General features: G+C 44.8%; 2 protein-coding genes across 2 annotated transcripts in view; one reads left to right on the forward strand and one right to left on the reverse strand.

Annotated features, from left to right (window-relative positions):
* ITGAE (integrin subunit alpha E) overlaps window positions 1-18,347 on the forward strand; it is a 69,933-nt gene extending 51,586 nt beyond the window's left edge. The window contains exons 21-31 of the mRNA XM_032615537.1: window positions 1,814-1,946; window positions 3,991-4,089; window positions 4,610-4,689; window positions 5,387-5,464; window positions 5,985-6,048; window positions 6,131-6,238; window positions 9,646-9,702; window positions 10,019-10,114; window positions 11,724-11,819; window positions 16,343-16,453; window positions 17,398-18,347. Of these exons, the coding sequence (XP_032471428.1) occupies window positions 1,814-1,946; window positions 3,991-4,089; window positions 4,610-4,689; window positions 5,387-5,464; window positions 5,985-6,048; window positions 6,131-6,238; window positions 9,646-9,702; window positions 10,019-10,114; window positions 11,724-11,819; window positions 16,343-16,453; window positions 17,398-17,493 (1,018 nt within the window). The 3' untranslated portion in view covers window positions 17,494-18,347. The remainder of the gene's footprint in view (window positions 1-1,813; window positions 1,947-3,990; window positions 4,090-4,609; window positions 4,690-5,386; window positions 5,465-5,984; window positions 6,049-6,130; window positions 6,239-9,645; window positions 9,703-10,018; window positions 10,115-11,723; window positions 11,820-16,342; window positions 16,454-17,397) is intronic.
* HASPIN (histone H3 associated protein kinase) lies at window positions 6,479-9,465 on the reverse strand. The gene has a single exon (XM_032615548.1). The coding sequence runs from the start codon at window positions 9,436-9,438 to the stop codon at window positions 7,093-7,095; it is 2,346 nt and encodes a 781-aa protein (XP_032471439.1). The 5' UTR covers window positions 9,439-9,465; the 3' UTR covers window positions 6,479-7,092.
* Window positions 18,348-26,134: the final 7,787 nt, after the last annotated feature.

Raw genomic sequence — 26,134 nt, forward strand, 5'->3', positions numbered from 1 at the left:
ATGAGTTTGGTTTTGGACATGTGGTGGTCTTAAAATGCCTTCCCTGACTCCTACTGCTGTGTGTGTAACATGGCACTGATGGCCAGCTGGCCGGAGTTGGCATCTTTGGGGAAGAGCACTGTTCTCTGAGTCCTGGTAAGCCTTCTCATAGACATTTGCAGGACTTGTGTTTCAGATGTGGATGGCTTAGCGCTGCCCCTCTCAGTCACTAAGGATCCAATTCAAGGCTTTTGAGTGCTTTGGAAGCCAGCCTAACAAGGAGACGCAGTTGTTTCTAACAGGGAATTAATTACAGCCGAGAAAGCCCTCCCAGCCACGTCCTTGTGAAGTAGACAGTGAAACAGCTGGCCCTACATCACCCCCTAGTGTTCACAGCCAGTAGTCTCTTCTTTTTTCAAAAGTATTGAACCTAATCCTTAGCAACCAAATGTCTCAATGGCTTTGACCTTTTTTGTGGACATGGATCTCCTAAAGAATCTAAGGGAGACTACAGAGCTTTCTCCCTAGAAGATCACACTTGCATACATTGGTGTTTGCATTTGGGGCCCTCTGAAACTGCCCCGGCCCTCAGGTTGAGAACCCCTGGTAAATATTCCAGTGACTCTCAGATCTCTCTCCTGGGCTCTAGAAAAGGATACCTTACTGACATGTCAACATCTCTGCCTTCCTATCCTCTGGGCACCTCTCATCATGCCCTGGACTGAACCCATCTGATCAACTTCCGCCCTCTGGTCTTCCCCCTGTGTTCTCTCCCTCATGACTAGCCCCACTCGGTCATCCAAGCTGGAAATTCAGGAGGCATCCTCGACTCCTCTCTCGTTTTTGTGCTGCTTGCAAGCACGGCCTTATCACCTCTGGTTTCTACCCCATCCCCATCCCCACTACTACTGTCTGATTTCAGGCCTGTATCATCTCCCAGATGGATCCCCACACAGGCTCTGCCTCTGCCCCCTCTAGCCCTCCAATCTATCCTTTTCTCAGCTGTGATAAAAACAAAAACAACACAACAAGACACAGGTCACATTACTCTCGAGAGCTGCACATTCCATCTTTGAACCTTTCAGAGGGTTAGAAAGTTTTCTTTGTTGTTAATATGTTTCCCTGTAGGTCTCAATTACTGAGGGGCCCCATGGTGCCTCAGCGGATGGAAAGAAGCACTTACACGTCCCCAAGTCTTCTCCAGGCTGAAGAGATTCATGTTTTAACCCACAGTCTTTAAATTGGAAGGGCCGGGATGATTTTGTGGGTAGGAAGGCTGAGGCCAAGACAGGGGCAGGGGCAGCATCTGTCCCCCATGTGCTGTTTGTCCCACGTCGAGCAGCGTGTCTGGCACAGAGAAAGTCTTCTGTAAATGTACGTGAGATGGATGAATTTGTGTCACGAAGTACGTTGCCTGGGGTCACAGCGCGTTGGTGGTTGAAAGAGGGTTTAGATCCAATTCTCCCAACTCCCTTTTGAGGCTGCTGGACCTCAGGCAAGTCAGTTAGCCTCCCTTGGCTTCTGATCCCTTCTCTATAGAACAGATAGCAACTGTACTATTTCATAGGGTTATTACAAGGATTAGCTGAGCGTGTGAAGCATTTAACACAGTCCTTGACACATAGTAAACATTACATGAATGGTCATGTCTCACAGCAGCTGAGGTATGGCAGTCCAGATGTTTGCTTATGTTGAGGGGAAGAAAATCTAGGCTAAATGTATCCTTTAAGCAATTTATCTAAGGAGTTAGTTTAAAAGGTGCTGTTGTATTGCACTGAGGTTTGTACAGATTAAATAAACTGGTAACATTTATCTATTTGCCTACCCTGTGCAGGCAGGAATTGGTGGTGGGTCTCACAAAGGAGCTGAGCATGAACATTAGCCTAACCAACTCTGGGGAAGATTCCTACATGACAAGCATGGCTTTGAATTACCCCAGAAACTTGCAGTTTAAGAGGATACAAAAGGTAACTATGACAGCGTTTGGGAACCACACTGCTCGTGGCTTTCCCTTCTGGCATACTTGCTTTGTTATGGCAACCTCCTAACTCTGCCTCTGGCCTCACCCTGGTCCATCCACTAAATGATTATTAACTAGATGGATTCCCGCCCCCCTCTAATCCAACCATATGCCATGGATCCAATCACATCATTCTCTGCTTTAAAAATCTTCAATGGTGCTATTTTGCTGCCTAATCACTCCTTTTGCTTGCAGCCTTTTTTTTTTAAATAAATTTTTTTTTTTTTTTTTTTTTTTTTTTTGCGGTACGTGGGCCTCTCACTGTTGTGGCCTCTTCCGTTGTGGAGCACAGGCTCCGGACGCGCAGGCTCAGCGGCCATGGCTCACGGGCCCAGCCGCTCCGTGGCATGTGGGATCTTCCCGGACTGGTGCATGAACCCGCGTCCCCTGCATCGGCAGGCGGACCCTCAACCACTGCGCCACCAGGGAAGCCCCTAAATAAATTTATTTATTTTATTTATTCATTTTTGGCTGCATTGGGTCTTTGTCGCTGCACGCGGGCTTCCTCTAGTTGCGGTGAGCGGGGGCTACTCTTCATGCAGTATGTGGTCTTCTCATTGCGGTGGCTCTCTTGTTGTGGAACGTGGGCTCTAGGTGCGCAGGCTTCAGTTGTTGTGGCACGCGGGCTCAGTAGTTGTGGCTCACGTGCTCTAGAGCACAGGCTCAGTAGTTACGGCACACGGGATTAGTTGCTCCGTGGCATGTGGGATCTTCCCGGACCAGGGCTCAAACCCGTGTCCCCTGCATTGATTGGCAGGCGGATTCTTAACCACTGCACCACCAGGGAAGTCCCCTTGCAGCCTTTCTTAACTAGAGTTCTGAGAGAGAAATAATCTCTAATAAAATAGCTTGGACTGGAAAGTAAGAGTCTGCTTGGCCTTTCATCAGCCTGGGATCACAGACTCAAAGCCAGCTGCAAGATACTAGGAAACAGTATTTCTTCCAAGAACACCCTGCAGCTGTAAAGTATTGTAACACTGAGAAATTTTGTTCCCTAAAATCATAGGCAGTCAGAAACTTTGCTGTTTGAAGTTTTATCTGTAATTATGAAACCATCTTACTCTTGCCTGGAGAGTCTAAGCCACTTTGACAAAGAGAAGCACTCTCATTTTCCATCTGAGGCTTGGAGCTTAAGATAAAATGTTTCTGCACATAACTTTCCACATTCACCTTAATAGTTTCCAAGGACATGGGTCCCTGAGTCCACTTTGCAGTCCAGACCTGATGCTGAGTGGCCTTTTACACACAGCCCTGCTTTGTTTTGGGCCTATCAAAACACTGCTTTGTTTACATTTCCCCTGAACTCCACCTTTCCCCAGAATCCTTTAATAACTGTCTTTTCCTTTGTTTGGTGAGATACACCACAGTGCAGTTTTCCTCATTGTAATGAGTCAACAAACCTGGCTTTGTCATACTACGACTGTGTCCCTAGTGGTCTGAGGCTATCTGGGCTAAGACAGCATCCATTACATGAGAAGAATGCCATGATCTAAGCATCTAGAATGGAACTAGATGCCGCATCCTTGGGAGAATTAAGAAAATAGTAGTTACTCAAGTCATTTTCTGTATTCAGTGGTCTGGATGAGGAAGCATGGCTGAAAAAGGCTGCATGGCAGTGCTTGGGCTCATGCTGGCCTTGCAGCCTGGCTCAGTACATGAAATCTGCATTGGTCCAAGGCCCAGTTCAGATGTCTCCTTCCCCATGAAGACTTTGAATCCTCCTAGTTGGACCTCATCTTTCTCTACTGCTTTTCTCTGTACTGCTCTCACAGAACCACTCCTTAGGCCTTGTATTTAAATTCCTCAACCATCTAGCATTCAGCCCTTACTGCCCAGCTTGTGAGGGAGACAAGGACAGTCTGATTTATTTGTGTCCCTTGCTCCTGGCAAGGTGTCTGGCATGTTGAATTGGTGTGAGGAATCTGCTCCTTTTTTTGCCGTTTAAAATCAATGTCAAAAACAAAACAAAACAACGTCTTTTATGTTAACAGCCTCCTTCTCCAAACATTCAGTGCGATGACCCTAAGCCAACTGCTTCTGTCCTGGTCATGAACTGCAAGATCGGTCACCCCACACTCAAGAGGTCATCTGTGAGTCTGTTTTGATTGGCTGACTCTTCTCACTACCCTGGGATTGGTGTCTTCTACTTCCCAGTCTCATTAGAATCTCAGTTGCAGTCTCCACACTTCTCTTAGAGTGCTCAGAGCGGCCAAGCGTGCTCTGAAAGTGGGGAGTGGTGGGGGTGAGGGATACAGCCACAGATAAATGGTTGACACACCCCAGTACAGCAGAGTGAAGCTGGGTGCAGTATGGAAGGAGCATCAGACCCAAAGTTATGAGTCCCTGATCTGCCACTGATGATCTCTGTGCTGTGGGAAATCTCTGAAGCAGCTTCCTCAACTGTAAAGGGGAATAATCCTGTCTGCCCCACTCACTCCATCTTGACATTGTGAGGCTTAACGTGGAATAACGGACCTTGAAGCATGCTGTGCTACAAAAACATGAGGAGTATGAATTATGTTTCCCAGGTCTGTTTAGTTAGTAGGAAGCAGTTTGAGTTGTGAGTGGTATAAAGGAGAATCAAGTGACCTTTTTTGTTTGTTTAAACAGGCAAACTTTTCATTAGTTTGGCAGCTGGAGGAGAGTGCCTTTCCAAACAGGACAGCCGACATCGCTGTGACAGTCACCAAGTAAGTAATGCCTGTGTTACAGCAGGCCCAGCCTGTAGCCCTGCAAGAAGCCTCCCTCCCATGTGCGTGCATAATAGCTCTGGCTCTCTCACTGCCCAGGAAGGGGAACCTCAGTGAGCCCTGAGAAGGCACGTGTGTCCCTGCTGTGACTTGGCTTTCCCTTCTTGTTATCGAAGATATTTAAAATGTTCTTTTACTGACAAAGTGAAACTATGGTATGGTCTGGAAGAATGAGCTTTGGACTGGAGCTCTAATTCTGGTTCATTTAACTTCAGAGAAGCTCTGTCTTCTGCAAAACCTCTATGTTTGGGGTAGAGTCGGGTACGGTGTTGGGAAAATTCTCAAACGGGTGAGTCTGCCCCCAGGGGCAACGCCCGAAGACACTTGACTGGCACCACTTCGGGCGGGTGCTACTGGCATCTAGTGGGAAGAGGCCTGGAACATTGCTTAACATCCTACAATATACAGAACAGCCTCTCACAAAGACTTATCTGGCCCCAAATGTCAATATTATCAAGGTTGAGAAACCCTTTTAAAATCAGTTTCTCTAAGTATGGTCTTCTAGAGCGTCTTCTGCACTCTAATTGCTTATCTCCCAGAGTCTTTTCTATCTGACCCCCAGTGATCCCAGGAAGCCAAGGTAAGAAGCCATGTGTACAAAGCAGGTGTGCTGTAAACTGACATTCTTATTTCCTAGTTCCAATGAAAGAAGGTCTTTGGTCAGTAAGACCCACAGCCTTCATTTCAAACATGCCTTCATTGCAGTTCTTCCCAAGTAAGTACTTCCAAGGGGCCCACACCTGCGAGACAGCTTCAGGCATTTTCTCTTGTGGGTGGAACTTGTGGTCAGGGTAGATGTGGGCATTGCCCTTCCCTGAGAGGAGGCTGCTTAGAACCCAGGCGCCCAATGACGTCTAGGGCACTAACAGTTGGGTCCTAGAAACCCCATGGTCATAATCAAAGGAGGAGCAGTGCCAACTGGTCTTGATACAAAAGGGAACTGATGTGATGCTAAGGAGGGAAGAGAGGGGCTATGGGATTGGGAAGAAAGGAAGGAAAAAAGTAAGGCCACTCTAAGGCATTATAATTAGATACAGAACCAGCCCAAATATACAGAATTCGAATATTCTAACCTGATCCCAACTGCCCTACCACCACCTTACATTTTGATATTCAGCTTTGATCCCTGTTAAGGATCAGGTGCCCTCTGTCTTAGTGTATCCAACTGGTAGCATTGAGGTTTTTTAAAATGTGAAAGGGGCCTTGAGACCTAACCCATGTCCTCTCAAATGCAGACCATCAGTGACGTACATGAACACAAGCCAGGGGCTTTCCCACCACAAAGAGTTCCTCTTCAATGTAAGTGCTGTGCTTGTCATTGCAAAGCCACAGGTGGCAAAGCAACACCAGCCGTGACTTCCCGCTCTGATTTATTTTGCAGATACATGGGGAGAACCTCTTTGGAGCCGAGTTCCAGCTGCAAATTTGTGTTCCAGTTAAATTACAAGGTTTCCAGGTCATAAGAGTGAAGAACCTGACCAAGACTCAGGTACATAGAGGTGGTTCTATATCACCATCACATCTCTTTCCAGAGTGACTGTGGATTCTCAAAGGTATAAAAACTAGAACTCTAGAAAAGAAGTAGAAAAAGATTAGTTAACCTGGGAACACATTTTAGGAGTAAATTACCAAAGTCATGTTCACAAGGAATATTAACCACTCAGCCCTTAAAACGACATTCCAGTTTTTCTTCCCTTGATGAAAAAATAAGCAAAATTCAAACATTTTGAGTAGCCATGGAGAAATTTATTTTCCATTGGAAAATCATCAATAAATTCTGCTTCTCTTTGTGATTGGCAAATGAGCTTGATAAACGTGGCACTTCTCACACTTCTCCCTATAAACTGCCTACCATCTTCCTTCCTGCTTGCCTTCCAGTCTGTCTGCCTAGGACTCTGCTCTGCTACGGCCTCTTTGCTCTCAGCTGGCTCCTCGTCTGTCAAAGCCAGCCTTATGACACCTACAGCAACAGGCTCTGATCGGTTTGACAGCTGAGGCCATGGGCTTTCCTTTTTTTTCCTGCTCAGGCTACATAAAGTGTCAAGGCTCAAAAAGGAAAATGTGGAAAGGAATTTACAAAATTGAGTCTGCTGACCGAAAGAGGGCTTTTCAGTTGTAAACACTTGTTCTCATGTATAGTTTATTTTTAAAGAGTATTTGTTAAGTTTAAACATTTCAACAAACATTTCAGCTTCCACTTGGAAACAAAATTCTTGTTTGAAAAGCTGATTGGAAACCTGTAAGAACAGGAATCCCACCCTGCTGTGGGAATAGAGGTTAAAAACGGCATCAGGGGCTTCCAGACCTGTGCCCTCTCCTTTGGGAGCAGTCAGCAACCCCAGCTTACTTAAACAGACTGTGCTGGCAGAGCAGGTCTGTGGCAGAGCTGAAGTTCAACATAGTCTGATGGAAATGCTTGATCTTTCTCCTCATTTTCTTCAAGGCAGGGGTGTTACCTTTGCTCTTGAAGGTCATTTGTTTCAGGATCTTATCTGTGAGGTAGTGTAGCCAGAGCACGTTGTTATAAGGGTGATATTCGTCCCAGCAGTTGTTGTTTTCCTTCCTCATCAGCCTGTAGATCTCAAACTGGTAGTCACCTTCTCCTGTAAACAGGTCTTGGTCCATGGAAATGTCACAGAAAACCACGATCCCGTCCCGCTCCAGGCGTGACAGGGTGTAGTCGATGATGTTGACCTGTAGCCCTTGGGTGGGGATGGAGCTCGTCTTCCCATTGAGGGTGTAGTGGAGCTCTTTGAGGCTGGTTTTCTTTAAGAGCACGTTCCCCCAGTGCAAGTCTCGGTGCTCAAAGTTCAGCGATGCCTCTGCCACTGCAAGGGACGCAGTGATCTGGTGCAGAATGCTCTTTGCAGTGGCGATGGAGGACAGCTTCGTTCTCATTTGCTCTAAGTCGATCCCTCCAAACTCAAATTCCAGCACGATGAAGAGCTGGTCTTCCTCAAAAAAGTCAGGCCGGTCATTTGCAGACCCTTTGGTTGAGTTATAGCGATCCCAGGCCTGGAGGAGCAAGGGAGGGTAAGATCCTTGAACACAGTGTACCGAGTTCAGCCCAATGAAGCCTTCTGTACGGTTGCATACCTCATCAGACAAGAGGCTCAACTCTTTGGAGATGATGATCTCTGGCAGGATTTCCTCAAAAGTTTTCTGATGAGCTCCATTGACTAACTTCTGTCCTTCAATAGCAATGATTTTTAGGGCTACAGGTGTGTGGTTAGCAACTGTTTGAAACACTTCACCAAACACCCCTTCCCCAATCTTCTCACAGCATTCCAGTTTTTCTGAGGAAAGGCAGTCGCTGAAGGGGACAGGACCCTCCTGACTGCATTCCCCATAAACCTTTTGTGCGTCGGATGCCTTTTTGTCTGTGGCATGTAGTGTCTTTAAGGGGGTGAGCAAATACATGGAGGAGAAGTGCCAAGGGTACAGGGCACTGTTTGTTCTGTTTGTGGCAGGAAGGTTTGCATATTCTGGTACGAGGGACTCAGAGAGAGAACTGGCAATGGTGTAGATGCTGCACGCTTCTGACACGGAGGTCACCATCTTCTTCCTGTGCAAGCTGAAGGAGGCCCTGGCTTTGCTCCAAGAGCAGGCATTCTGTAAACGAGTCAGGTCCTGGGTGACGAATGAATCTTTTTCCATCTTTTGGCCTTTTTTAAAGTGGTGGTGATGGTGGAGGGAGGTTTCTGCTGTCTCTTGATGCTTCCTTTTCCGGCTTGGCCCGGTTCTCTCGGGCCTGTTGCTTTTCCCAGGTGCCATACCGCGCTTGCACCCACGGGCCTCCCCGTATTCTATCTGGACAGCCTCCTGAGACCCGGCCTCTCGACCGGAGTCCTGGTCCGTGGCCCTCTGCTTACCCGTGCTGTGTGAACCTGGGCTCTCCAGCCTCCTCCTCACCAGTTCCCTGTCACAGCAGGACTCCCGCATATTCTTCCCATCTGGCCCAAGCTCAGAATCCTCAGGATTTCCTGAGTCCAAAAAGCTACAGAGAGCTGACCTGAGGCCGGCACGGGCTTGGTGGGCCAACCTGCTGAGCCTGCCTCCTGCTGTCTCTGCCTCCTGGGAACAGGGGAGAGGCTCCTGGTCCAGGGAGGCTTCTGGGAGGTGGAGGCCGCTCGGAGCTTCAGAGGCTGCATCCAGAAAGGCGGAGGGGTCGGTACAGATGCTGTCTCCTGGCGCAGGGGACCTGGGGCCGGGAGAGGCCGGAGAACTCAACAGGGAGGCACTGGTGCTCAGCTCGCCGCCGTCCCTGGGCTGGCCGCACACACTGAGGTCCGGGCTCAGGAGGCCCGGGTGGCCGTTGGGGAAGGGCGGCGGTCCGAGCGGCCCGCAGGGGGTGCTGCACTTATGCGGGCACCGCGGTCGCAGCCTCAGGCGTCTCGGGGTCGCGATCAGACTCGGCCGGTCCTTGGAGAGTCGGCCGCCAGCGCGCCTCCGCCGCTGACCCACCGGGCTGCCGGGGAAGTCGGGGTCGTCAGGATCGTCGGAGACGACAGACGGCGAGGGGCCGCCGCCGCTGGCGTCGCTGCTACTGCTGCTGAATAAATGCTTCTGGTCTTGCGGCGGGAACCACTGCACCACTGCCTGGCCCGGACGCCGCCGCGGCCCCCCGCCGCCAGCTACCCCATACGTTCTAAAGAGCCGACTCCCGGGTCGCCGGAGTGACGCCGCCATCGCCGACACCCGCCAGGCGGTTCAAATGCAAACACCGCGAGACTTCTTAGAGACGCAGAGCCGGCCCGCCGGCTCGCCTGCCCGCCGGGTCCTAGCGCCCGGCCTCGCGCCCGCAAATCACGATGGGTCTCGCGGGAAGTGGGAGAGGGCGGATAACTATGGCGGTTTGAGTTTCTGAAGGCGTCGCGGGAATGGGTCTTGTTTCAGGCTCACACTGTGTGCACCCAGAGTCCGGAGCGCGTTTGTGGGAGCGACCGGGTTCAGGTGAGCGCGGTCGTCCGAGAGGCCGGGGCGGGGCGGCAGGGAGGGAGAGGGCCTGAAGCGGGCGACGTGAGACGCACGGATTCTACTTTTCCGAGGTTTCCCCTGAAAGCACAGGCGGGGCGGTCCCAAGGCGCCCCTTAGCCTCTACCCTGGGTCACGTTTGCCAGGGTTGCGGCTTTGCTCGAGCCAAGTGAGCGCAGAAACTGCTCACACCCTCTATTCCGGGACCTAGAGGTGCTCTGTGTGCCAAGTGTTAAAATTCTCGGCTTTTCCACCCGAAGAGGAATTGTGCCAACTAACACACACCTTCTTCTAGCATGTGGAAGAATGGCATTCAGTGAGCTGTAACGTCACCTCGGATAAAGAAAATGTAACCGTGGCTGCAGAGGTCTCCTTGAGTCAATCAGAACAGGTACTTGAGATCTGATTATCCTGCTGTTACCCTAAGAAGGATAATAGCGTCTCCAAATACAACGTGTCCAAAACAGGTCTCTTGATCCACCTCCTAACCCAACCTGTTGCTTACCCACTTACTCAGGGTTACTAACTAGGGTAACTTATTCGGGTTAGTTACTAGGAATTCTAGGAATTACTTGCGACTCCTTTTCTTACATCCCCGTATCTGTACCAGCAGCAAGCTCTGTGATTCTACCCCCCCACCCCGCCCAGTATATTCTAAATCCATTCACTTCTCTCCATCTCCACTGGTACTGTTGTAGTTCAGGGGTTTACCCAATAAACCCAATAAACTCTTACTGGGTTTATTGCAGTAACCTTCTCTCTGCTCTTCTTGCCTCTGCTTTTGCCATACCCTCTACAAACGTTCTTCATATAACAGCTATGTTTTAAAAGAAAACACTGTGCCACTTATCTGCTTTTAATAAAAGTTTGAATACACTTAGATTAAAATTTGTCTCTTTCAGTGGTGTGCAAGGCACCCTATGATCTGGTCTCTGCTTGCTTCTTCAACTTAATCTCCTAGTACTCGGCTCTTCCCTGCTTTTTTTTTTTTTTTTTTTTGCAGTACGCGGGCCTCTCACTGTTGTGGCCTCTCCCGTTGCGGAGCACAGGCTCCGGACGCGCAGGCTCAGGAGCCAGAGTGGCATGTGGGATCTTCCCGGACTGGGGCACGAACCCGTGTCCCCTGCATCAGCAGGCGGACTCTCAACCACTGCGCCACCAGGGAAGCCCTTCCCAGCTTTTTATACTCCAGTTTGCCAATATTGTTCTGGCCACAGGATCTTTGTACTTGCCGTTCCTTTTGCATGACACTGCTTTTCTCATAGATCTTGTATGTATGTGGTTTCTTCTTATATTTAACTCACATGTTACCTCTTAGGCCTTACCTGATGACTCATTCAAAAGTAGGGACTAGAGCTTCCCTGGTGGCGCAGTGGTTGAGAGTTCGCCTGCCGATGCAGGCGACAAGGGTTCGTGCCCCGGTCCGGGAAGATCTCACATGCTGCGGAGCGGCTGGGCCCGTGAGCCATGGCCGCTGACACTGCGCGTCCGGAGCCTGTGCTCCGCAACGCGAGAGGCCACAACAGTGAGAGGCCGACGTACCGCGAAAAAAAAAAAAAAAAAATAGTAGGGACTGAAGTCTAGTTTAACATCTTGTGATGATCCAGGTGAGAATGATGAGATCTCAGCTGAAGAAGTAGCAATGAGGATGGAGAAAAAGGGACAGGTGCAAGAGAGGCTAAAAAAAGAATCATCAACAACTGACTTGGGGCATGTGGGTAGGTCAGTAAGGGTGTGGCATGAAGTAAAGGATAAGGGAAAAGAAGTTGAGGTATAACTGCAGGTTTCTTGCTTGGGTAACTTTGTGATTGCTGAGGAAATACTGGAGAAGGAACACGTTTAAAGGGACAGATGATGAGTGCTGTCCAAGAACAGTAAGTCTGTTTTGAATCAACTATACTCCAATAAAATTTTTTTTAGAAGTTAACTAAAAAAAAAAAAAAGAACAGTAAGTCCATGTCTAAAATGTGTTTCGTTTTTTTTTCTTCCGCATCTTATAGTTACGAAGAGATGTGACTGAGCTGCACATCCTTGGTGAAATATCTTTCAACAAATCTCTATTTGAGGGGCTCAATGCAGAGAACCATAGAACTAAGGTAATCCCTGGCTGTCTTCTCGTTCTCTGGGTGATGTCCTGGGAAAACTGTGCCTGGCCTCAGCGCCCCTGTACAGACACTTGGCTGTTGCCCTCTTCCTGTTTTAGTCTTATCACCTCTGATCTTGACTCTGCCAGCAACTGCCTCCGTGACCTTGAGTTACTCAGCTTCTGCCTCAGTTTTTCTGTCTCTGAAATGAGGCAACTGAATAAGAGGCCTAAGCAGAGGAAGTCTCAGTTGAAATAACTAGGCTGGAATCAGCAGCTATATATACTTTGATTTGAAAATGTATTTTTTTTTAAATTTCTTAGGTGAGAAATTTGGGGGGAGGGGGTATATAACAACTCTCTTCTTAGTGTGTGGTATCAGTGTTTAGTTACAATGTCGCACAGTTACAATACTCAGGAATGCATATTTTTTTTATAAGTCTTAGACTAAGTACTAGAACTCTTGGATTCGTTTTGCAGAAGAATGACTGCAAGTCAGACTGACCTTTGTGATCTGTGGGCCGAATACTGTGTGTGCCACCCTGAGTTGTCATTCTTGTTGACACTCACCTAGATGTGCTGCCGGTGTCAGAGATTGTCCATCTGTGAGCTCTGTAGTTAGGCATGATTCAGTATCGGAGGGAATGTCAAGAGGGTGAGACTGGATCGCTAAACATTAGGTCCTCTGATTTCCTCCCTGGAGGAAGGGAAAGGTGCAGTTCTCCAAACATGTCAGGAAAAACATTTCCTTTTATTTTTAAGTATTTCTGATACAGAAAATGATATGGAAGAAAGAGAAGTGCCCCATTATCCCATTGCTCAGACTTTTTTTCTTTTTAAATAGAAAAGCAAGAAAATCCAAGCCTTACACAAAGATCCCAAGCAAAAAATAATGGTTCCTTTACTTCCCCCTTTCCACACCCCTGATTCCCTCTTCCCAAAGGGAATTACTGTTAACAGTTTCTTACATGCACATTCTTAAATAATTTATGTATAAATTTCCCCCTTTTACTTACTGATGCTTTTATTTCTATAGCATAGAGTCCCCACAGTGATTTTCCTTTTTTAAAATTCAAGATCCCAAGCAAAGTATTTACATTTCAGCTGCAAGACACTAGCACTAATGTACCATAAAGGCCTCTGTTGTTTATCCAGTGAGGGAGGCAGACCAGTGTCAATGGGCTGGCCCCTTTGAATCTTGTGCTCTACCCTCCGTGTGCTGGGGACGCCTTCCCTTGTGGCTGCCACAAAGTTGCCACTTCCACTTCTCCCAGCGATATAGTTTCACATGGCAGTATACAAAATAGGAAGCCAAGAGGTCAGTAGCAAAAGGAGTTTTTCCTCATTTGTCTTCCCTTTTCTTGCCTTTTTTTTTTTTTTTGGCTGTACTACGTGTGACCTGTGGGATCTGAGTTTCCCAACCAGGGACTGAACCCATGTCCACTGCAGTGGAAGCGCAGCGTCCTAGCCATTGCACTGCCAGGGAATTTCAGCCTTCTCTTTTCAAGGACAATTTTCCTAAAAACTCCTAGCAGATAATCTCCTTGTAACTTATTATTGAGAACTAGATCTCGTGTCAGTCACTGGCAAAGTGGGATGACTTTGTCATGATCAGCTTAGACCAGTCATGACTTCTGAACAAACTAGGAAAGGAGAGAATGGCTGTTGGGTGGGCCACCAAGAGTGTTTTCTACAAGCAGGGGTATTCTGTGTCCTGCTTCTCCCTTCACCTCTACTAGGACACCTTTAGGGCACTTTAGGAACCTGTGGTTTTGGAAGAGGAAAAAAGGAAGAGGCTTTGAGAAATAGGAATACTTCTACTCAAACCTGACATGTTACATTACTGTCATCTTGGGACTTCCTATCATTACTTTCTGAAACCTCAGGTTCTCAAGTCTTCTCCCCATACTCCCCGCTGCCTTTACTCTTCCATGAAGGAAAAAAACAGCTCTCTCCCTGTTCTTCTTCTCTGTTGTGTTGCTCCCTCGCTATTCCCAAGGCCCAGAACTTAAGTTCAGCTTATATGAGTTAAACAGTGCCTGGAGGGTCAACCCTTGGAAGTGTTTATGACTTAATTGGAAGAGGCCTCAAAGGTAAATTTGTCCAGCCTTCCACCCCATACAGAAATTCTGTCCGAAGCATCCCTGACCTTGGTGCTTGAACACTTGGATGAAGGGAATTCAGTGTTTTGGGCAGGCAGAGGTGTCTTGATGGCCTTCTGGCCGTGGTCTGTGTGCTGGGCACAACTTGGGAGGGCCATGTCTGGGTCTCACTTGGGAAGCACGTCCCCTGGGTTTTCCACTTGAGCCCTGGGATGGAGAGAGCCTCTGGACAGCAATGCTGGGGTGGCTTCTAATGGAAGGGCTTTTCAATAGTACACGTGGACGCCATTCTGCATTTATTACTGTGTCACTGACATTAGTCTGGTGAAGAGCAGACCCTTATCTTTGTCGTGTATTTCATGTCAGAAAATGTCCTATCAGTCATTAGGCAAGATCAAAAAGAGTTGTCAGAACAGAGTTGGAAGGGACTTAGAAATCATTTTGAAGATGGTGAGCTTGGGGCATACCTGGATGTAGAATCTTGATTTTCCGTCTTTCAGTGTTCTTTAAACCCTAGAGATCTTAATTTGTTGGGACCCTCTATTAAACTGTCAGAGGCTCCTTAATAGAACCTCTCTCTCTCGCTCTCGCTCTCGCTCTCGCTCTCGCTTTTGCTCTCTCCCTCTCTCTTTCCCTCTCTCGTTCTCTTGTCTCTCACACACACACAAACAGAAGGTCACAGTTTCCTGGCAGACATAACTCTTCTAGATAAGAGACCAAAATAGTTTGTATAAAATATTTTGGTCATCAGATAATTTTACTGTGCTCTGGTTTTTTTTTCCTTTGGTTTTGTCTTTAGTTTTTGTTTTCTTTGCTTTTCGAGGATTCTGTTGCTATCTGTAGCTCAGAGATTCTTTCCTCAGCCATGTCCAGTCTACTAATGAGCGCATCATAGGCATTCATTTCCTGTTACAGCGGGTTTTCATCTCTAACGTTTCTTTTTGCTGCTTTCTTAGGATTTCCATCTGTCCACTAACATTGCCCGCCTGCTCGTTTTCTTTGTTCATGTGTGCTGACTGCGCTAACCGTTAGAGCCCTTAGCGTATTCATCATGGTTGTTTCAAATTCCTGCTCTGATAATTCCAGCATTCTCGCCGTGTCTGGTTCTGATGCTTGCTCTGTCTCTTCAAGTTGTTTTTTTGCTTTTTGGTATGCCTGGTAATTTTCTCTTGGTAGCTGGACATGCTGTACCAGGTAAAAGGAAATGCTGTAGACGGACCTTCATGAATGTGGTGAGGTGTTGGGGAGGGGCAGTGTGCTGTCCTTCTGTGATTAGGCCTCAGTCTTTTAATGAGCCTGTGCCTCTGGACTGCGAACTTCACCCCTGTTTCTCAGTCTTATTCAACCCCATTAGGTGGGACAGGATGGCTAGAGTGGGCTTGAGTTGGGTACTTCCCTTCCCCCAGGATAGTTAGGCTCTGATATTACCCAGCAGGTTAGGCTAGTTAACTAGTTTCCCCTGAGGACAGGCCTTGTTAAGATGAGGGTTCTCTGGCTTATTTCAAAATGGTTCCTCTTCCCCTCCCCCTGCTGGAAGCATGAAGGGTTTTTTCTCCAGTGTATACTGTGGGAACCTGGTCAAGCTCCTGGAGAAAACCTCAGCCCCGCGACTGGGTTTCCTGGAGTTGGTAAGCCCCAGGGTTGTGAGCACTGTGCTTCCAGCAGCCCATCAGTTGCAGTTCAGGTTTTCCTTCCCTGGTGCTGGTGAGCCTCTGCTCTCTGTGTCAGTCTCTGTCTCTCCCTCCGCTCTTGGGGGCAGCAATGTGCCTTGTGGCCTCCGCTCTCTCAGGGATCCAAAAATTGTTGATTTTTCAGTTTGTTCAGCTTTTTACTTGTTAGCATGGAGTGGTGACTCTCAAGCTCCTTACATGTGGAAGCAGAAACCACAAATCTCATCAGATAATTTTAGGTGCTGCATCAGAAATGTTTAGCTTTTTGCTTTACTGTCATCAGTTTTTTTTTTTATATATATATACTAAAAACCATTGGTGTGTACACTTTTCAAAAAAAATTCCATTGGTATTTATTTATTTATTTTACTTTTGGCTGTGTTGGGTCTTCGTTGCTGCGTGTGGGGGCTACTCTTTGTTGCATTGCGTGGGCTTCTCATTGCAGTGGCTTCTCTTGTTGCAGAGCACGGCTCTAGGCGTGCAGGCTTCAGTAGTTGTGGCATGTGGGCTCAGTAGTTGTGGTGCACAGGCTTAGTTTCTCCGCGGCATGTGGAATCTTCCTGGACCAGGGCTTGAACCTGTGTCCCCTGCATTGGCAGGTGGATTCTTAACCACTGCGCCACCAGCGAAGTTCCCTGTCATCAGTTTTGATCAATACACTGTATGTTGCCAAGTTCTCACATTTTGCTCCTTAAAATAACGTGAAATTTTTTTCTCCTTTTGCCTTACCTGACTTATTGGATGATCTGTTTGTTTTGTTCCAGATCACTGTCATCTTCCTGAAAGATGAGGAGGCGTATTCTCTCTCTCTCATTATTAAAAGCAGTGTTGGTGGCCTTCTGGTTTTGATCGTGATTATAGTCATCCTAGTCAAGGTCGGTTCCACTCATGTTCGTAAAGGTTCTGGTGTTGGGCACAGTCCTCCTTAGGACAGCCAGCCTCTGACCTAGAGCAGCTTCCCTGGCCTCGTGACCACCTTTCCCTCTTCCTTCAGCCACAGGCCTGTTGAGGCAAATGAGTAAGACAGTTTCTGTCTGAAAAAGATAAAGATCTAACTGAAGAATTGGAGTACCGAGATATTTTCCTAAAACGAACCTGATTGTCGTTCCCCTATTTAAGTCCTTTCCTTTCCTTCCCCTGTTTTGATGTTCAGACTCTTTCACTGCTATTCAAGACCTTCCACTCTGGCCTCTACTTTCTCCACCTTTAAGTCTTGCTTTTTTCTCAGCGCACTGAACTAAATAGGTTCGTGTCTGTGTTTGCAGTTAGGCTCTCTACACCCGTAAGCCCTTTCCTTCTTTTTGACTTGCTCTCACTCTTCCCTTAAAACTCAACCCATAGATTCCTGAGTCCTCTGAGCTGAGCTTTATGCTTTTCCTTTGAGCTCCCCTCTAGAAACCCTTCCAAGGGGCAGTCGTCACACTCTATTCCAGTTAGTTCCCTTCTCACTAGGTTGTGAGTTTCTTGATGTGTAGGAGGCTGTACTTGATCTCTTTCTACCCTCAGCCCGGTAGGCTGAGTACTTTTACATAGATATATGACCCAATACAGCTGAAACTGAAGTACTTTGCAGAATTAGTTAAGTTGAAAAGGTTAAAGTGCTCTGGGGGTTCAGAGGAAGGTGGAAAATCTCTTCTGACTGGGGACTGAGCACAGGAAAGGCAGTATTTAAGACGGGTCTTGAAGGATTGGGTTATCAGGAGAGATTCAGAGGAAGCAGAGGAGCATGGGGGCTCTTTTGGCAACAACCAGGTAGATGGTTTTCTAAAGCAGATGGTTAGGTTAGGCCTGTAATCGGGCTTCCCTCCCTTTGTTTTAGTGTGGCTTTTTTAAAAGAAAATACCAACAACGGAACTTGGAGAGAATAAGGAAGGCCCAGCTGAAATCAGAGAATCTACTGGAAGAAGAAAATTAGACCAGCTTCCTCATCCATTGGGAGAGAGTACCAGCCAGTCCTGGAGATTTCTAGAGACTGGGTGTCATGTGGGTTACTTTTCCTTTAGGATGATCGAGAGCAGAATCTAGCACATTGTTTTGTGGAATGTTGTTTTTTAACCATACATTGTCCCCAAAGTGTCTGTGCATTGTGCAAAAATGAAACTTGGGAGACATTTGGTATTAAATAAAACTGTTTTCTTTACAGAAGTGCCTTTAACATGCAAATATAATATACTTTGTGATTCCCGCCCCCGCCCCCCGCCCCCCAAGAGGAGGTTATGCAGTTATGCAGCATTTCCCAGCCTTATTTGCCTAAGAGTGCTTTTTTCCTGCTGTTTCTGTTAACATCTTCCAAAATAGTGTTCCACAAAGTATATCTTGGGGAAAGTGGTAGAAAGCAGCTCCTAGTTTGGCATTTTCAGATCCTAAGATGTGGCCTATTATTTCAAATGAGGCCACAAAAAAGCACCCCAGAACAAATGTAAAAAGTGGAAAAACGGAGGTCACCAAAACAGGAACAAGGTGGGAGAGGAGAAGACCAGGACTTTGTTTTGTAGTGTCTACTTAACATCCTGTGCTGGTCCTCGCCTGGCTTCCTCCTGAGTGAATTGCTCAGGGGACCATCGTGCCTCCGTGAGAGAGCACTCGCTCATCCACAGGAGGAGGTGGAACCAAGAGTAGGGCCTAGTTACAGGCTGGCTTTGCTCTTAGTATCCGATTTTATTTCATTTGTATGCTCCATGCTGTTAAAACTTGGCCCTATCTCCCTACTCCCAAACCTGCAGTGGAACAGTCTTTGTTTTCATGGGTAATAAAAGTCATTGCAAGTAATTATTTCATTTGTATGCTCCATGCTGTTAAAACTTGGCCATATCTCCCTACTCCCAAACCTGCAGTGGAACAGTCTTTGTTTTCATGGGTAATAAAAGTCATTGCAAGTAATTAAACGGTGCAGAAGTATATAATGTAGAAAGTAATCTCTCTGATCCCTTGGTCTTCTTTATCTAATTCAGGTGCTTTCATTGTTATTTCTTCTAAATTTTGATTTTTTTCTAAAATTTATGTAGGTATAAGGTGTGAATTAGGGAATTTAACCTGAGTTTTTTTTTTCCCGGTGCATAACTGATTTTCTTTTTTATTTTTTTTTTCTTTATTTTTTTTGGCTGCGTTGGGTCTTCGTTACTGTGCACAGGCTTTGTCTAGTTGTGGCGAGCAGGGGCTAATCCTAGTTGTGGTGCATGGGCCTCTCATTGCAGTGGCCTCTCTTACTGCAGAGCCCGGGCTCTAGGCGCACGGGCCTCAGCAGTTGTGGCATGCAGGCTCAGTAGTTCTGGCTCGTGGGCTCTAGAGCGCAGGCTCAGTAGTTGTGGTGTACGGACTTAGTTGCTCCGCGGCGTGTGGGATCTTCCCAGACCAGGGTTCGAACTCGTGTTCCCTGCATTGGCAGGCGGATTCTTAACCACTGCGCCACCAGGGAAGTCCCGGTTTCTGTTTTCTTGATGACCTAAAGTCTAACTATATTATTATTTCCAGATGAATAACAGTTTATCATTATTCAAATATATATTAGAATATATATACTAGTGTGTATACACACACAGACACAGACACACACACACACACACACACACACACACAAGTGGAAATCTAGTTTTGTTTCATTGATCTGTTTGTTCCTATGCCAGTACCACAGTGGAAGGAACCACAATTTTTAGCATTATGCAAATAAAAAGTTCAAAACAGCAGAAAGGGATCTAAAAAATGAAAAGGCAGTCTCCCTCTCCTCTCCCACCTCTAATGTCTCTTTCCAAAAGCAACCACTGTTAATGGTTTTTCACATATTCCTTCAAAATATTCCTACGCATATTACCAGTGTAAACGTTTTCAGTGAGATTGAATTTTTTGCAGTGTTCCACCCCTTGCTGTTTCATCTGATAGACCTTAGAAAAGTCTTCCACTAGCAGCACCTGCAGATCTACCCCGTTCTTTTTAACAGCTCCATAGTATACTGTGTTACATGCGGATGTGTCGGAGTTTACTTGTGAAGTCCCCACAGGTATTTAGGTTATTTCCATTTCTTTTTTTATTACAAAGAAAAGGTGCGACGAACATCTTTAAACAGGTATCCTGGCACGCTTTTCAAGTATAGTGATGGGTAAGTTCTCACAATTACTGACTCAAAGGTTATGTGCATTTAAAGTTTCGATATATGGGACATCCCTGCTGGTCCAGTCGTTAAGACTCTGCGCTTCCAGTGCAGGGAGCTTAGGTTCGATCCCTGGTCAGGGAACTAAGATCCCACATGCCACGTGGTGCAGCTTCTAGAAACAAAATTAAATTAAATTAAATTAAAAATTTTTTAAAACATAAAATGTTTCAACATATGATGTGACTTGACCTGCAAAAAAGTTTACCAGTTTTCAGTCCCACTTAGAATATATGTAAGTGCCACTCTGTGCCCTTGCCACCACTGGGCATCATCAAATTTTAACTTTTGCTAATCTGATCAGTGTGGAAATGGTATTCTGTTTTTGATATCAGCCTTCTTTTTAACCTTGCAGTAAATTTTGATTATCTGATAGAGCATTTTCATTCTTTTTTTTTTTTAAATTATTGATTGTGTTTTTTCAGGTAGTTCATAGTATCAGTTTTTCAGAATCCCAAAAGAAACCTTTTGGGGTTTTAATTTAAATGTACAGATTAAGTTGGGGAGAATTATTATCTTTATAGTATTATCTTCTTACTTAGAAATATGGCATTTCTGGCCTGTCGTCTTCTGAGATGGCCCACACTCTGTGGAGTGTGTTTCTCTCTAAATGAATCCACTTCTTACCTATGAAAAAAAGAAAAAGAAAAAAAAGAAAGAAGTATGGCATTTCTCCACTTGCTGAGATTTTTAAAAACACCCTGCAACGAGATTTGTAATTTTCTTCAGAGAGGTCCTAATTTACAAAGATTTTAATTTCCAGCTGTATTATATTTTGTGTTTACATTTTTATATTTTTTATTGCTACTCTGAAAAATACCCTTTTCCCCCCTGACTGATTATATAGAGTTTGTGTTTAATTGGTTGTTTTGAATATTTATCTTATCTGCCATCTTACTGGACTCTTTTTTAATAGCTTTTCTGTTGATTTCAAAATCCTGTCTGCACAGAATGGTAATTTGGAGTCTTTCTGATATGCTTTTTCTCATCCTTACGTCTTTGGCTGGAACTTGTGGGGCTCCGAGCAGTTACCTCTGGGCCTGACTTTCATGGGAGCTTTGCATGCTCTCTGCCTGCCTCACAGCCTGCCCTCGGTCCCACTCCCTGCCACTCTGCCTCTGGGTGGTCACTGGGGCTTGGTTGGGGTCCCGTCTGCTTCTCATGGAGCCCTTTATCTTTCCTGTCTGGGACGATCAGCTTTTCTGTTGATCAGAATCCATCTGCTTTATTTGTTTCAGGAATTCCTTGAAACAAATTGGTCCCTTTATTATACAATTCTCTGTTTTTCAGTGCAGCTACATTTATTAATGTATCTTATTTACAGACACATGTTGTATTGCACTTTCCTTTATTGGGTTTTGCAGGTACTGCATTTTTTACAGACTGATGGTTTGTGGCAGCCCTGTGTTGAACAAATCTGTCAGCACCATTTTTCCAACAGCATTTGCTCACTTCATGTCTCTGTCACGTTTTTGGTAATTTCTGAAATATTTCAAACTTTTATTACATTTGTTATGGTGATCTGTGATCTTTGATGTTACTCTTGTAATTTTTTTAATTTTAAAATTAAGGTATGTACATTGTTGTGTTAGACATAATGCTATGACACACTTAATAGACTACAGTATAGTGTAAACATAACTTTTATATGGACTGGGAAACCAAAAATTTGTATGACTCACTTTATCATGATATTTGCTTCATTGTGGTGGTCTGGAACCGAACTTGCAATATCTCTGAGGTGTGCCTTTGAAGGAAGAGAAAGAAGTAAGTTTGCTTAGGTGTTTCCCTCTTGTTGGGCTCAGGAGTTGTGTCCAAGTTTTCATTATTATAGGTGACTTGTAGTCCCTGCTTTTATACTTTTTTTTTTATAGCAAATAAGATCCCACTTCGGTTGTAACAGCCAAGACTTACATTGACCATCTGTAAGCTATTGACTGACTGAGCTGGGCTGACCTGACTGGGTTAGACCAGTGTCCTTGTAGTCAGGAGACTTTGTAAGGGACCAGTCTGTGAGGAGGAAGAGACGTAAATGGAGCCATGGTTACACTGTATAAATTCATGTGCTGCTGGCTTGGGCCAGCGCCTTGTCTTTCTTCTAAAAGATGCCCATCTAGTGCCAGACCTTCCCCATTTCCTGTTCAGCCTCCTCTGCCTGGGAACAGGACATGCCAAAGCTTGCAGAGGTCCAAGGACAGTGGGTCATGTCACAGGGCCAGTGTCCCGGCCAGAAAAGGACTAAGATGGGGCCAGCTGGACACTAGCATGGGGGAAAGTGCCCCTGTGGTTTCTCTTGTTTTCATCTCCCCGGCTACAGGCTAGTGAGCGCGGATTCAAATAACCTCTCTCAGGATAACATCTGAACTTTGAATTTGATTGTTGGAGGGATGAAATAAGCAGATGTGAATATCTAAATTGGTCAAACTATTTAGGCCTAATTAGACATTGAGAAAGGAGCATTCCGTTCAGCCAAGCCCAGCAGTCTAAAATTGTCTGTACTAGTACATTTAGTCCGTGCACATTTTCTCTAATATCCACACAAGGAGGGATATTTGGTTAAGATCAGGCTTTAGGTATTTTGGGGTCTCCTAGCCGTAATTATAACCTTGCAATAGTGCCAGAATTTTACCATTACTTTAAGAACAGCTCTAGTAAATGGAATCAAGGGAATCTTAATCACTTCAGGAAGGGCAGTTGTTCAAATGTCAAGAGTTCAGGAGGTAGCTGGATGCACCTAAATAGACAGTTCCCAACTCCAGTTGACTTTATTTTGATTAGTGGAAGGACGTTTTGAAAAGTATGTAAGTAATACATAGATAACACTCTCAGAGTGAGATCAGAGTGAAAAGTGAAAATATGCTTTAGTCACAACCTTGCCGCATCCCGTGCCCCTCCTTAGAAGCTGAGGTCAGCTGGCTTAGCATGTGTCCTTCCAGACCATATTCGGTGCTTTTGTAAATATTCACATATGTACATATACAAGTACATGGGTTTTTGGGTTTTGTTTTATGTGTGTTTTACATAAACAGGATCATAACTTCTACCATTTGTGATAATTTATGACCATTTTCAAGGAGCCAGTGTCAGAGACAAAATGCTGCTGCTGAATGCAGGTTTGGGGGGAGAGGGAGAGGCAACACCCTGGGTTAATGTGTGTTTGGGGAAATCAATAACTTAAATTTGTGTAGGTCATTTCGCTTTGTAAAGCTTTCTCCAGAAGTGGACTTAAACACATTTGGTAATTGCCCTTCAATGCCAAATAGCTTTCCAGAAAGATTGAACCACATTATCAGCAGCGTGAACGAGCCTGGGATCTCTGTTTTTACTTTGTTTGCTTAATGGGTATATAATTGTAGCTTTACTTTCCTTTTTATTTTTTTTTTTAATATCGGCAAGACCATGTATTTTCCCATGAAATGAGATTTTTTTTTTTTTTTTTTTGCAATCAGAACAAATTTAATTCTTTTCTTCCGGTTTTACTGAGATACAACTGGCATACAGCACTGTGTAAGTTTAAGGTGTACAACATAATGACTTGATTTACGTACGTCATGAGGTGATTACCACAGCAAATTTAGCGAGCATGCATCTTCTCCTATAGATTTAAAATTAAAGAAATAGAAAAAAATTTTCTTCTTGTGAGAGAACGCTTAGGATTTACTCTTAACAGCTTTCATATACAACAAATTTCCTTTTTGATTAAAAAATTGAATAGGTAAAGATTATGATTATGATACTTCTCGAGTCACATCTGGAAGCCCAAGATATACCCGACAATGTAGAATAGAATTATCTAGAGATAAATTCACAAGACAGATCCAGAAGTCATAACATGAAACAAAGGAGTCTGGAGGTAGAAAAGAAATAAGTAGAGAAGTAATCGTCTTTCTGAGTCCCAGGCAGGATTAACGTAAGAATATATGTGTAGACACACGTTGATGAAATTCCTGAAGACCAAGGATAAGGACGAATCTTAAAGTTTTGAGACCCAAAGAACAGATTATTTATTTGCAATGGAAAGAGAATCAATTAGCTTCAGACTTTTTTTTTTTATCAGCAACACTAACAGTTAAATTCCTGGAGCAACATTTGTAGAATCCTGAGGGAAGAAGACTAAGGCCCCAAAATCACTAACCAGGAAAAGACATCATTCATTCGTCAGGGCAAAATAAACATTGTCACAAGTGCAGGCATTTAAGAAGTATTCTGTCCATGTACTTACCTGAGGACAGCACTTGGGGAAATACTCTATCAAATGACAGTTGGTTCAGAACAGAAATCCCAAGATAGGGAAAGACAAAAAGGAGAGGAATAATGGGAGCAGCGAATCTTGCAATATATATATTATTAAAGTTAAATAGATAATAATGATGTGACTAGGACTTTGTAATATAAATGCTAAGTAGGGACTTTTGAAATAGAAGAGTCATCCTTTAAAGAAAAACTTAACGGTAACCTAGAACTAAAGCTTCTGTCCTGTTCGGGGTTGAGGGAGGTGTGAGCAGCTATAGATGCTTGGTGCATGTGTGTTAAAAATACATATAGTATAAAAATACATGTTGTATAAAAAAAATACATGTTGTATAACATTTGTTTAAATTAATTTATTTTTGGCTGCGTTGGGTCTTCGTTGCTATGCACGGACTTTCTCTAGTTGCGGCGAGTGGGGGCTACTCTTCGTTGTGGTGTGTGGGCCTCTCATTGCGGTGGCTTCTCTTGTTGTCGAGCACGGGCTCTAGGAGTGTGGGCTTCAGTAGTTGTGGCATGTGGGCTCAGTAGTTGTGGCTCGCGGGCTCTAGAGCGCAGGCTCAGTAGTTGTGGCACATGGGCTTAGTTGCTCCCCGGCATGAGGGATCTTCCCGGACCAGGGCTCGAACCCATATCCCCTGCATTTGCAGGCGGATTCTTAACCACTGCGCCACCAGGGAAGCCCCCACATATTGTATAACATTATTATTTTCTTTTGATAGAATATATATATTTGAAGATGACTCAGGAATATATAGGCATGAGCTGATCTTTAAAGCACAGTAGGACTTCAAAACTGACAGGAAAGAAAGACAAGCAGAGGAATGACAGGGAGGAAAAAGGAACAGGAATAAATGACAGGGACGAAAATGGCTAATTCAGCAAAAGTAAGAAGAAGGAAAGTGAGATTGTATTTAAGATGGAAGGAATAAAACCAAGTACATTAATTACTTCCCTAAGCGTGAATGCACTCAGGAGACAGAGACTGTCAGATGGGCTGAAAAGTCAGATTCAAATGTGTATTATTTGTTTTTGTTTTTGTTTTTTTTTGCGGTATGCGGGCCTCTCACTGTTGTGACCTCTCCTGTTGCGGAGCGCAGGCTCAGCGGCCATGGCCCACGGGCCCAGCCGCTCCACGGCACTTGGGATCTTCCTGGACCGGGGCACGAACCTGTGTCCCCTGCATCGGCAGGCGGACTCTCAACCACTGCGCCACCAAGGAAGCCCAAATGTGTATTATTTGAAGAAACACTTGTAAAACAAGATAACAAGCAATTTGAAAAATAGATAAAGATATTGGGAAAATGCAAACAAAAATGAAGGAGGGGTGGCAATTTTCATATTTGAAAAAGCAGAATTCAGTGTCCAAAACAATCAGGACAAAGAGAGGCATATGTAGTGTCCTTCCAATCGCTCCTGGATGGCATCTGGCACTTTCTGGTCTTAGGGCAGTCTCGTTGTCTGGTATTAAAGATGAAGTCTAAATTAAAACAAAACTTGAATTTTTTACAACAGCAAATTAAAGGAGAAAAACAATTAGGTTATATGAAAAATGCTACAAAGGCATTTGATAACACTTAGCAACTTTTCCTAATAAAACTTCTAAGTAGGTTAGGAAGGGAAGGAAGTTATTGCATAATGATAAAGACATTTACCAAAAATTTTTAGCAAATATACTAAATGGCAAATTTCTGAGGCTGTTTCCTTAAAATCAGGCACAGGAGGTACTTACTCTTAATAATGTGATTCATTATTTGTAGAGATCTGGTCTGATGAAATAGATAAGGGTATGAAATAATTTTGTAATATTAGAAAAGCATAATTTGCCTGTAATTGTAGAGGTCTCAAAAACCCATGAGAATCTAGTAAAAGATTACTAGAATTAAAAAGAGAATTTGTAAAGTGGTATAAGAATTTATAAGAAGTTATAAAGTTACATAAGACACAAACTGATAAGTTGGGTTTTGTTTATGTTTTTCTTATTGTTTTTATTTTTAATATGAGTAGTAGCCAGTTAGAAATGGACAGGGGAAAATACACCGCTTATAATACACACCTCATACATTTAAATTTAACAAAATGTTAAAGAACCTAAATAAAAGAAATGTGAAATCTTACTGAAGGACACAAAGTAAGATCTGCACATATGGCAGGCCACACCAAG

This window comes from Phocoena sinus, chromosome 20, assembly GCF_008692025.1.
Source record: "Phocoena sinus isolate mPhoSin1 chromosome 20, mPhoSin1.pri, whole genome shotgun sequence".
Taxonomy (NCBI): Eukaryota; Metazoa; Chordata; class Mammalia; order Artiodactyla; family Phocoenidae; genus Phocoena; species Phocoena sinus.